An 11,406-nucleotide genomic window follows, 5' to 3' on the forward strand; every position below is an offset into this window, starting at 1 on the left:
AGTCAAGTGCCTTAGGCACTATGCTACCAGAGCTCCCACTCAGACACTAGTCCTGTCCATGATCTTTGGCAACCATTGAGCTCTTATTGATCTCTTCTCCATTTTGTACTTTTGAGAGTGTTATAGAATGAGATCATGCAGAATGTAATTGTGTTAGACTGAGTTCTCTAGAGAAGCAAAACCAGTAAAGCTTACATACAGAGAGTTGTTGTTGTTATGTGCCATCAAGTCAGACCTGACTCATAGCGACCCCTCCTTGGGTTTCCGAGGCAGTATCACTACGGAAGTAGATTGCCCCATCTTCCTTCCGAGGAGTGGCTGGTGGGTTTGAACCGCCAACCTTCTGGTTAGCAGTCAAGTGCCTTAGCCACTACGCTACCAGAGCTCCCATATACAGAGAGAGAAAATAAATTTATCATAGGAAAATGGCTCACACATGCTGGCAAGTCCCAAGTTCTTGGATCAGACGTCAAACTGGAGCTTTTCCTGACTTACGCAGCTGCAGGGGCTGACGAGCTCAAGGTTGGCAGGCAGTACACTGGCTGTTGACTCCAATGAATGATGAATCCAAGATCTCCAGGCCGAATGGTGGATTGTTCACTCACGGACAGTTGTAGGCAGGCAGCACAACAGGACCCCAATCCACAAAAGCATGTCTTTTTTCCAGGATGTCCATAGATATACTGGAAACAGGCCACACTGCTAAGGAAACTCCCTTTCAACAGATTGGCTGCTCAAAACATGTACATCTGATCTCATCATGGGAATAACCCACATCACAACTACTTAGACCACTCAGAATTGTGGTCCAGCCAAGTTGACACACAACTCCAACTATCACAGTAACCTTTTCTGAGATTGGCTTTTTTTTATTTAAAAAAAAACAAAAAAACAGCTCAACAAAATATCCTTGGATCCATCAAAGTTGTTGCATACAACAAAATTGTTCCTTTTTTATGGCTGAGTAGTATTTCCTTTATAGATGTACCAGTTTGATTATCTGTTCACTTGTTGAAGGACATTTAGGTTTTTAACAGGTTTTTTTTTTTTTTGCTATTACAAATAAACCTTCCATTAACATTTGTGTTGAGGTTTTTTTGTGGGGGTGTACTTTTCAGTTCTCTAGGATAAATACCCAGAAGTGCAACTGGTAGGCCGTATTGTGTAAGAGAGACTGGCACAGATTCCTAGAGTGGCTGTACCATTTTGCAGTCCAACCAGCAATGTGTGACAGATCCAGTAACCCCACTTTCTCACTAGAACTTAGTATAATGAGTATTTTTTTATGTTAGCAGTTCTAATAATAAAAAGTAAACCAGTTGCTGTTGAGTCAGTCTCAACTCATGGTGACTCCATGTGTTACAGTGAAGTATTGCTGCACAGGATTTTCTTTATGGAAGCAATTCATTAGGCCTTTCTTCCAGGCCCCTGGGTGGATTTCAAACTCATTCAACCCAATTCAGTCATGGCTGCCAAAGTGACATAAAAATAGACCCAAACTTTTTGTATGTGGGTGAACTGGAACATGAACCAGAATGGAAAAAATTATGGGTGGAAGCCTGCTAGAAATTTAAATCTCCCTCTTAGATAACAAGGGCAGCCTGTGCATTCCATAGCAATCAAATCTCTTGACTGCTGAGTCAAAAGTCAAGGGAATTGGCTATTGATGGCAGCCAACCTTGCCACTTTGACTGTTTGTCACTTTGATGTGTCACTGTCCACAGTCTTGCAATAATCCAGTGCCACACATCAGGCTCCTGAAAGGGCTCACTATGCCTCTCTTGTGTCGCCATCCCAGATCTTCAACTTGTAATTTTTCCTGATTCAGTTAGTGTTCCAGATTATCCAAATTTTCACAATTCTGGTCTGTTCTGGTTTCACTTAATCAGCCATGACTGAACTGGTAGATTAGCAGCAGATCACAAACCACTTACACCACCTAGGGACGTTGGCATTTGGATAGCATTGATTATCTTTCCATAAGTTTATTTGCCATCCCTTTGGCAAGTGTCTGGTTTAAGTCTTTTGCCTATTTTCTAATGGAATTGTTTTCTTATTGTTGAGTTTAAAGAGTTCTTTATGTATTTTCGATAAAAATCCTTTGTTGAATATGTGATTTACAAATATTTTTTCCCAGTCTTTTCATCCTCTTAACAACATAATTAGCAGAGAAAAGTTTTGATGAAGTCCAATGTATCCTTTTTTTTAGAAAAATAAAGGGAATGTGCTTTTTGGTGTCATACAAGGAGGCTGGATCAGTTAAGTGGGAGGAGCAATTCACTTCCTTGAGAATGACTCAACATTGATTGTACCAAGTAAACCAAATGCTTCAAAGTGTGCCAGCCTCAGTAAAAATAATTGCCATTTACGATTGCAATGGATCTGCCTTGTGTGAGGTGCAGGGAAGACCATACCACGTTTGGGATGAGCTAGGTCTGAGATGAAGGGACAAACAGCTGATGAAATGTGAGTACCCCTGAACACCTGAATTATTTGAGTAACATCCTCAAGATGGATGGGGAAATCAAGATTAGAGCAACCAAAATGCCAGAATGTTGCCAGAACAAAGGAAGTGAATTAAGTCAAGGAGTGTCAGGTAAAGCTAGAATAGTTAAAATCCACCTGTGTAAGGCTTTGTCTTGATCCTTTGGGGAATGGGAAGTCAATGGTTTTCCATTTATATAAGATCCTAGGTTTACAGAGAGCAAACAAACAGCACTTCTCAGAAAAACTATTTAAATTAGGCTAATAGGCCCATTTTAGATACCCACTTTTCAACAGAAAATGACAATTTATAGACAGAAAAACAAACACCCAGTTTACCTATTTTGATTTGTCCCTATACTTAATCACATTTGACAGTGTGCCCTGAATTGATAATATGGTCAGAATGTATCAGTTATTGGTAAATTTATGACATAAGCATTTAAAAAAAGCACCTTGCAATACCTGGCCTCCCTTCTCCACAAACTTGCTACTGCCTCAATTCACCTGGCACACGCTGCCATCAACTTCAGTCTGAACCCTCCAGTGCCCAAGTCTCCCTATGTTAAGTAGCTGTCTATATACAGAATTACAACATCCAGCTGGGCACTTCTGGATATTTAAACACTAACACAGGGAACAACAAAAAATAACCTCAATTCAAGTTCACTTTAAGCCCTGGTATAGAATACCATGAACTTATTTACTCTAGATTACTACTTGCCGGCTAATCTACCAAGTTTCTATACAAATGAGTGGGGAACATCTTGTCCTAGCTTATGAATTCCATTTACTCCAGAGAATCTGTAAGTAACTTTATTCTATTAAAACTGGTTAAGCATACAATGCCACATCATCGTGGGTTAAGGAGGAAATAAGACACAAACATTTCCATCATATGAAAGTTTATTACTATATTTTCATCATCGAAACTTAGGATCTTGGCCTTTCCTTCTTGCCTTTATATAAGGCCAAAAGAGAGACGTTGGCTACTTTGACAACCTTAAAACGGACTCCTGGAATGTCACCAACAGCATGACCTTTGCGACCAAATCCAGCAACCAGAACTTCATCATTTTCCTGGAATAAAAGGAACAGTTTACTCATCGTGTCAGGGACAATCACTAAATAACAATCGTTCATCTAAGGAAATTTCCAATCACATGAAAAACTGAGGGGAATCACTCAAAAATCACAATACAAGCTATCAATAGATTAATTTATCTGAGACATTTACCTCGATAAAATTCAAGCAACCATCGTTGGGTACAAAGGCTGTGATTTTCTTGCCGTTCTTGATCAGCTGGACTCTGACACACTTCCTAATGGCAGAATTTGGCTGTTTGGCTTCAACCCCCCTGAAATATAAAAAGCAAAGTAAGTGAGTGGGCTTTCTAAAATTGTGAAACTCCTTCAATTTCAAACAATTGAAAAAAAAAAGAACCTTCAGACTTAAGAGTAATTACGTCAACTGAGGAAATTTCTATTCTCTTTACAGTTGTACAGGTATCTGAACTAAAGCTAGAAATCTAGGTTTAAGTCCTGAATACCACTACACTTGATAGGACCATATTAAATAATTTAAGTTTAAAACAGTCAAATACTGGCAAAATCACACAAGTCAGTATTAGTGAACCCAAGAATTGGTATGAACTCAAGTCATTCTTTAGTTTTCTAAAATATATCAATTCTTACACCATAACGTGGCTAAAAAAAAAAAAATCAAACAGCTGTCAAGTTCTTCAATTCTGTTCAATTCCTTAGAACAATTCCCCCATAGAACATGCACCCACATGGCACCTGACGACTCCTGAATGTTGGATTATTCAAACAAACATGACTACACAAGAAACTTACAATCTGTATCACAATGCTTTCAAAAAGTATTCAGTAACTTTTCCCCGAATTACCACAGTAACCCTTCAGGAAGCAGTTAACTTTTACTTACACTTTTTCCAACACAATTCCCTTCGCATGGGAAGCACCTCCAAAAGGGTTGGCCTTCAGAGCTGTGCCCAAATGGGCTTTTTTGTATTGTTTATCATGCCACTTCTGGTCTCTTCGGTGACTACGGAGTTTCCTGGCAGTACGAAGACCTCGACACTTGCCTAAAATTTAAAAAATCTCTTTGGTTTCTTTGCAAAAAACGTTTCATGGAGTCATAAATTACATCTTCTACAATACTAGCTTCATCTGCTGTAAATCCTTGAAGCCTACGGGCTCTTGCCACACATCACGGCCTACAAGGCAAACCTCAGTTTCTCTGAATCAACCAATAAACGTTAGAAAGAACACAGGCGCTCCAATGGTACACTTCCCCAGAGGAGACTCAACATTCACGCTCAGAGGTACGATCGCAGGCCTTGTGCCCTCAAAAGGAAAGGACGAGCATGCGGCGGCCTCCGCGCCGCGTGTGCCCCTTCTGTGCCTGGCCATATGCATGCAAATATAATCCTCTCTGAGCCCTCTCTCGCCAGTCCTCCCCGCGGCGTCCTCCTCTCATGCTACACTCCCATCCCCCGTCCCCGAGACCCCAAGTCCACTTGGAGGCCCCTCAGTCATGTTACAGCGATATCTCACCCATGCTGGCGATGCCGTGGCTTGAAGCGAAAGAGAGAAGCAACACAGGAAGGAGCCACAAGCCACCGCGAGCAAGCCACGCCCAGTAAAGGGCCCCTGTAGCTATCTACGCAGCGCCTGACCCGAAGCTAGCTTCTCTTATTTGAAACAGATACGTATGTACCACTGTCCCTAGCCAGAATCTGTGTATTAGTTAATATTCATTAATTTTATAGCCATCTCAATAGCATTGTTGCTTACAGGTGTTCCTTTTTTTTTTTTTCACTTGAATACCAGGCTTAGAAGGAAAGTGAACTACCAATCCCAGACTTCTTTGCACTAGATCTGCTCACTGCGCAAGCGGTCTCGGGAAAATCACCACGGGCTGAGCAGGAGCGGGGCGGAAGTGGGGATGTGGACGGGAACCGGCACCTGTTTGGGGAGGGAACTTCCTTCAGAAAGGAAGGGTAGAGGTGTTTGAGTTGGATGGTGAAAGAGGAGCTGGAGAAGGAGCGCTGATGGTCGGGGAAATAGTGAAGTGGAATGTGGCACGTTTGCTTACAATTTGGAAAACTAGACTTCTAAGCCTTAACTTATATTTACTCAGAAGCGGCATGTTGTTGTTGTTGTTTGCCATCGAGTCGGCCCCGACTCATAGCGACCCCTCCTTGGGTTTCCGAGGCAGTATCACTACGGAAGTAGGATTGCCCAACCTTCCTTCCGAGGAGTGGCTGGTGGGTTTGAACCACCAGCCTTCTGGTTAGCAGTCAAGTGCCTTAGCCACTATGCTACCAGAGCTCCCCTAATAGTTAATTGTAAAGATGAAGCAGAGTGGTGTAGTAATAGAAGGTCCAAAGTTTGGAGTCAGGCAAGGCCATAAAAATCCAAAGGTGCAATTTACTGGTTGTGCTAATTTTGGTAATTTAACATTTTCAAACTTCAGTTTCTCCTATTAGATGAAATGTACCCATTTGATGATGTGAGTTCTGAAATTCTGGGTCATTAGACAAATATGTTTTAAAATGTCTTATCTGTGTCAGGCACTATGTTAGACACGGCATAGAGCCGTGTCTTAATTAACAAGAATTACAGTTTATGCTCTTTTAAGGTTTATAGTTTAGTTATAGGGAGACCGATGACATATAAGTAAATTTTAAAATAAAGGTAATTCCACGTATTAATAATACAGAGAAAATATAATTGATTAGGTGATAGTCACTATCACCTAATAGTGATATTACTCACTGGGAGGGTGAGTGCTTACTCTGAACTGGGTGGCTATGTGTTGGAATCAACTCAATGGCAATGGATTTGTTTTTGTTTTTTAAGTCTTTGTGGAGATTATGTTTGAGTTGAGGAGTTGTCAATCAGATAATTAGAGAGTGGAGGAACTCCCAGGATTCTCAGATTCTCAGTATGTAGTATGGACTGGAGCTTGGCAAGGCCTGAAAGGTCAATAGGTAAGTGGGTAGAGCCCAGCAAGCCAGGAGTTGTGTGGCACTTGGTCAGGTTTGAAAGGTGCACGCGAACCAGGTAACTGGAGACTTTAGATTGTTTATTCTCCCTGAGATTGAATGCTATTAGAAGGTTTTTAGGAGTGGGAAGGATTAATGCAATAGGATTACGTTTTTATAGGCTCATTCTGAGGAGAAAAAAATTGAAAGGGAGGAAAAAATGATACTGTGAGGTCAGTTGGAAAGCTATTAAAATAGCCCAGGTGAGAGGTGATGATAGTTTCGAATCTCAGTGGAGGTAGTGAAAAGTGTTCAAATTTGATACACAAGCAGTCCCCAGGATATGAATGAGTTCCTTTCCTAAAACTGTCTTTTAAGTCAAATCTGTAGTTAAGTCAGAACTGTTAGATACAGTTGGTATCTAATACCAGTCAAATGTTGTCTTAGTATATAGTGTATCTTTCTATGCATAAAAACATTGAGGAAATACATACTATTACACGAAAATATCTAACATAATACAATAATAATGTTTTGGTGTGTTGCCGTGTTTGTTATTAGGGACACTTGTATGTTGTTGGCAGCATGGGCAACATGGACTATATGGCCTCCCAGCAGCAGGTGGCAGGTAGCACTTGGCCTCAAGCCTTTCTCTGGTGGTTGTGGCTGGGATCTCTTCTCTTACCCAGAGTCTCCCTCCCCACTGTCCCCAGGAGCCTGGTCCCAGCTCAGTCTGCACAACTCTGGGTTGGGAACAGCCAAAGTAGGGCTGGGCAGGTGCCACGTACAGTCGGGGTCTGGGTTGAGGTTCAGGATTGCTATGCTGTGCCCAGCTGCAGATACTGCTGAAGTGACACCCAGCCAGATGGTTTGGAGCTAAGCTAGTTTGCCGCCTGCAGCATCCAGCCCAGGCTGAGGCCTCACTGACCCCAGACGGAACCCACTAGGACTCTGGAGCTGCAGTGCAAGCTCGGTTCAAGAGGGTGGGTCCAGGTCCGGGAGTAAGCAGGCAGTGCCCACCAGCTGCTACAAGCCAAGTCAGGGGTGAGGCAGGATGCCACTCAGCCCATTCTCATGCACAGTATTTATGTTTGCACTCAAGGAGAGACTTACACAGGTTGGTTAATAATTTGGGGTTTTCTGTAAATCAGTCGATCATAACATATGATTTAGGAACAACTTGTACTGGCCTTTCAATGTTAAGCAAATTTGCCCTCAATTTGAAACACTTGAACCAACCCCTACTCACAACAAATTCTTCATCACAATCACTTTCTCTTGTTGCATGTACAGCTTTTAAATCATTGGAAAGGCTTTGAGCGTTTCCTTGGAGTAAAGTCAGGCTAAACAAGAACTGTATGCACCTGTTCTGACTTACCTACAAATTTGACTGAAAGACACACTTGAGAACAGACCCCTTTCATAACCGGGGACTATCTGTACTGTTTGATGGTGGAGCAAACAGGATTTGCTAAGGACTGGAGAGGGTGAAAGAGCAGTTATCATTTTCTGATTTTTGATGTGAGCAATTGGGTGAATTGTATTAACTACCAAGTGGGGAGGAGCAGATTTTAAAGGCAAGTTTAGAGTTCTGTTTTTGAAGTATTAGGTTTGAGATGTTTACTGTTGTCAGGTACAGTTGAGTCAATTCTGACTCATAGTGACCCTGTAGGATAGAACAGAACTGCCCTATAGGGTTTCCTAGACTATAATCTTTAAGGAATCAGACTGCCACAGCTTTCTCTCTTGGAGCTGCTTCAAGCCCCTGCTGAGAATTTGTATTTCCACTCCAGATAAACTGAATCAGAATCTACATTTTAACAAGATCTTTGTCATAATTTCTGTAGCCCCAGCAGTCCTCAGTTCCTCAAATCATGCAACATCTGTCTTCCCCAGTTTATGCTTGCTTATCTCCATGTCCTATTAACTCAGCAGAGATTAGGTTTAGAAGACCAAGTAGAATTATATCCAAAGGTATAGGGGTCAAACCAAGTCATAGGGGTCAGGACTTAAAATTATATTTTGGTTAGACACAGTCCAGTCCACAACAGGGACGATGGGGAACTTTTTGACTGCTGTTTTCTCCATGAAATAAGAAACAAGGTCATTAGTGGGGAGAAGGTGTGAGGAGAGGGAAAGGTGTGAAATCATAGCAATGGTATCATTAGGTAGTACTTACTATGTGCTACACAGTATTTTAGGTGTTAAATTTATTACAGTTTAAAATAAGGCAAGGTGTGAATCAGGGTTGTATCCTTTCACCATACTTATTTAATCTGTATGTGGAGCAAATAATCAGAGCAGCTAAACTGTATGAAGAAGATCATGGCATCAGGATTGGATGAAGATACAGGAACAATCTGCAGTATGCGGATGACACAATGTTGCTTACTGAAAGCAAAGAGGACATGAAGCACTAACTGGGAAAGATCAAACACTACAACCTTCAGTATGGATTACACTTCAACATAAAACAAATTTTCACAACCGGACCAATAAGCAACATCATGAATAACGGGAAAAAAAAAGGAAGTTGTCAAGGATTTCAGTTTATTGAATCCACAATCAACACTTGTGGAAGCAGCAGTCAAAAACTCAAACATACTAGACTGAGCAAATCTGCAAAAGACCTCTTTATAGTGTTAAAAAGCAATGATGTCACTTTGAGAACTAAGGTGCATCTGACCCAAGCCACGGTATTTTCAGTCACCTCACGTGCATGAGAAAACTGGACGAGAAATAAGGAATGCCAAAGAAGAATCAATGCGCTTGAATTATGGTGTTGGCAAAGAATATTGAATATACCATATATTTCCAGAAGTATGAACAAATCAGCCATAATGCTCCTTAAAAAGGAGGATGGTGACACTTTGTCTTCACTTTACTTTGAACATGTTCTCAGGAGGGACCAGTCCCTGAAAGAAGACATTGTGCTTGAAAAAGTAGAGGTCAGTGAAAAAGAGGAAGACCTGCAAAGAGATGGTTTGACACAGTGGCTGCATCAGTGGGCTCAAACATCACAAGGATGGTGAGGATGACCCAGGACTGAGCAGAGTTTCTGTTTGTTGTGCATAAGGTTGCCATGAGTCAGAACTGACTCAACAGCACTTACCAATAATAACAACACATTTATTAATTCACTTAATCCTTGAAGCAACCCTAAAAGATAAATGCTGTTATTACCCTTGTTTTAAAGAGAAACTGAGGTGTTGAGAGTTTAAATAACATGCTCAAGGTCACCTATTTTTTAAGTGGAAGAACTAAGATTTGAACCCAAATCTCTGGTTCTAGAACCATAAGCCTAATCTGTGCATTAGAATGCTTCCTATTCTAAGAGAGTTTGGAAGTCCACAAGAGCCAAAATAATGGCCTTAATTTTATCCCACCTGAATTTAGAGACCATCTGAAAAATAGATTTGATGCACTGAACACCAATGACCAAAGATGAGATGAGTCATGGGATGACATGAAGAACATCATACATGAAGAAAGCAAACAGTCATTTAAAAGACAGGAAGGGAAGAAAACACCAAAATGGATGCCAAAAGAGACTTCTGAAACTTGCTCTTGAACATAGAATAGCTAAAGCAACTGAACAGAAGATTTCAAAGGGTGGTTCAAGAAGACAAAGTAAAATATTATGATGAAACATGCAAAAATCTGGAGTTAGAAAACCAAAGGAGAAGAACACAGCATTTCTCAAGCTCAAAGAACTGAAAAAATAATTCAAACCTCAAGTTGCAATATTGAAGGATTTTATGGGCAAAATGTTGAATGATGCAAGCAACATCAAAAGAAGATAGAATAAATAGAGTCACTGTATCAAAAAGAATTAGTCCATGTCCAACTATTTCAGCAAGTAACATATGTTCAAGAACCAATGGTTCTGAAGCAAGAAGTCAAGTCAGCACTGAAGGAATTGGTGAAAAACAAGGCTCCAGAAATCGACAGAATACCCATTGAGAGGTTTCAACAAACGGATGCCGCATAGAGGCACTTACTCGCTTATGCCAAGAAATTTGGAAGACAGCTGCCTGGCCAACTGCCTGGAAGAGATCCATTTTTGTGCCCATTTCAAAGAAAGATGATCCCACAGAATGTGGAAATTATCAAACAATATGATTAATATCACACACAAGTAAAATCTTGCTGAAGATAATTTAAAAATGTTGCAGCAATATATTGACAGGGAACTTCCAGGAATGCAAGCAGGATTCAGAAGAGGACATGAAACAAGGGATACCATTGTTGATGTCAGATGGATCTTAGATGAAAGCAAAGAATACCACAAAGATGTTGTTCTGGTTACCTAGTGCCGCTCTGACAAGAAATATAACACAAATGGGATGGCCTTAACAAACAGGAATTTATTCTCTTACAGTTTGGAGGCTGTAAGTCCAAGTTCAAAGATTCTAGGGGCTGGGTGAAAGCCCCTCAGCTCTGCCTCCTGCTCCTGGCCCACTGAAGCTAGAGGAGTTTCTTCACTCAGACAGCTGCTGGCTGCTGAGGCTGACAAACCCAAAGTTGACAAATAAAAAGGCACAGTCCTGATGTTACCAAACCACATGACAAGCCATTAGTTTAAGTCCATTTTAAGTCCCAAGGTTGGCAGAGCATGGCAGGCTGCTGAACAACAACACAGCTACATGCAGGGTCCAAGCGTGCCATAGGCTAGAGACCATTCCCCAAGGCTTCTGGCTTCTGCTTATATACAGGAAGTAGACCACATTTCAATGACACAAATGGAGGCTGTACACGGGGACTTCACCAGATGGAACACACAGGAATCAGATTGACTACATCTATGGCAAGAGGTGATGGAAAAGCTCAATATCTTCAGCCAAAACCAGGCCAGGAGCTGATTGTGGAACAGACCATCAACTGCTCATATGCAAATTCAACTTGAAGT

General features: G+C 41.2%; 1 protein-coding gene across 1 annotated transcript; it reads right to left on the minus strand.

Annotated features, from left to right (window-relative positions):
- Nucleotides 1-3,417: 3,417 nt before the first annotated feature.
- On the minus strand, nucleotides 3,418-5,068 carry RPS23 (ribosomal protein S23). The gene is made up of 4 exons (XM_007943475.2): nucleotides 5,065-5,068; nucleotides 4,433-4,592; nucleotides 3,722-3,842; nucleotides 3,418-3,564 (listed from the first exon to the last, which is right to left on the minus strand). The coding sequence occupies exons 1-4, from the start codon at nucleotides 5,066-5,068 to the stop codon at nucleotides 3,418-3,420; spliced, it is 432 nt and encodes a 143-aa protein (XP_007941666.1).
- Nucleotides 5,069-11,406: the final 6,338 nt, after the last annotated feature.

This window comes from Orycteropus afer, unplaced genomic scaffold, assembly GCF_000298275.1.
Source record: "Orycteropus afer afer isolate SDZICR_OR568_19922 unplaced genomic scaffold, OryAfe1.0 scaffold00107, whole genome shotgun sequence".
In the NCBI taxonomy this organism is placed as follows: Eukaryota; Metazoa; Chordata; class Mammalia; order Tubulidentata; family Orycteropodidae; genus Orycteropus; species Orycteropus afer.

Coding starts and splice junctions, on each gene's coding strand:
- RPS23 (XM_007943475.2), bottom strand. Junction 3,843..4,432: donor GGAATTGTGTTGGAAAAAGT/GTAAGTAAAAGT, acceptor TTTATATTTCAG/GGGGGTTGAAGCCAAACAGC. Junction 3,565..3,721: donor GTTGCTTGAATTTTATCGAG/GTAAATGTCTCA, acceptor CTTTTATTCCAG/GAAAATGATGAAGTTCTGGT.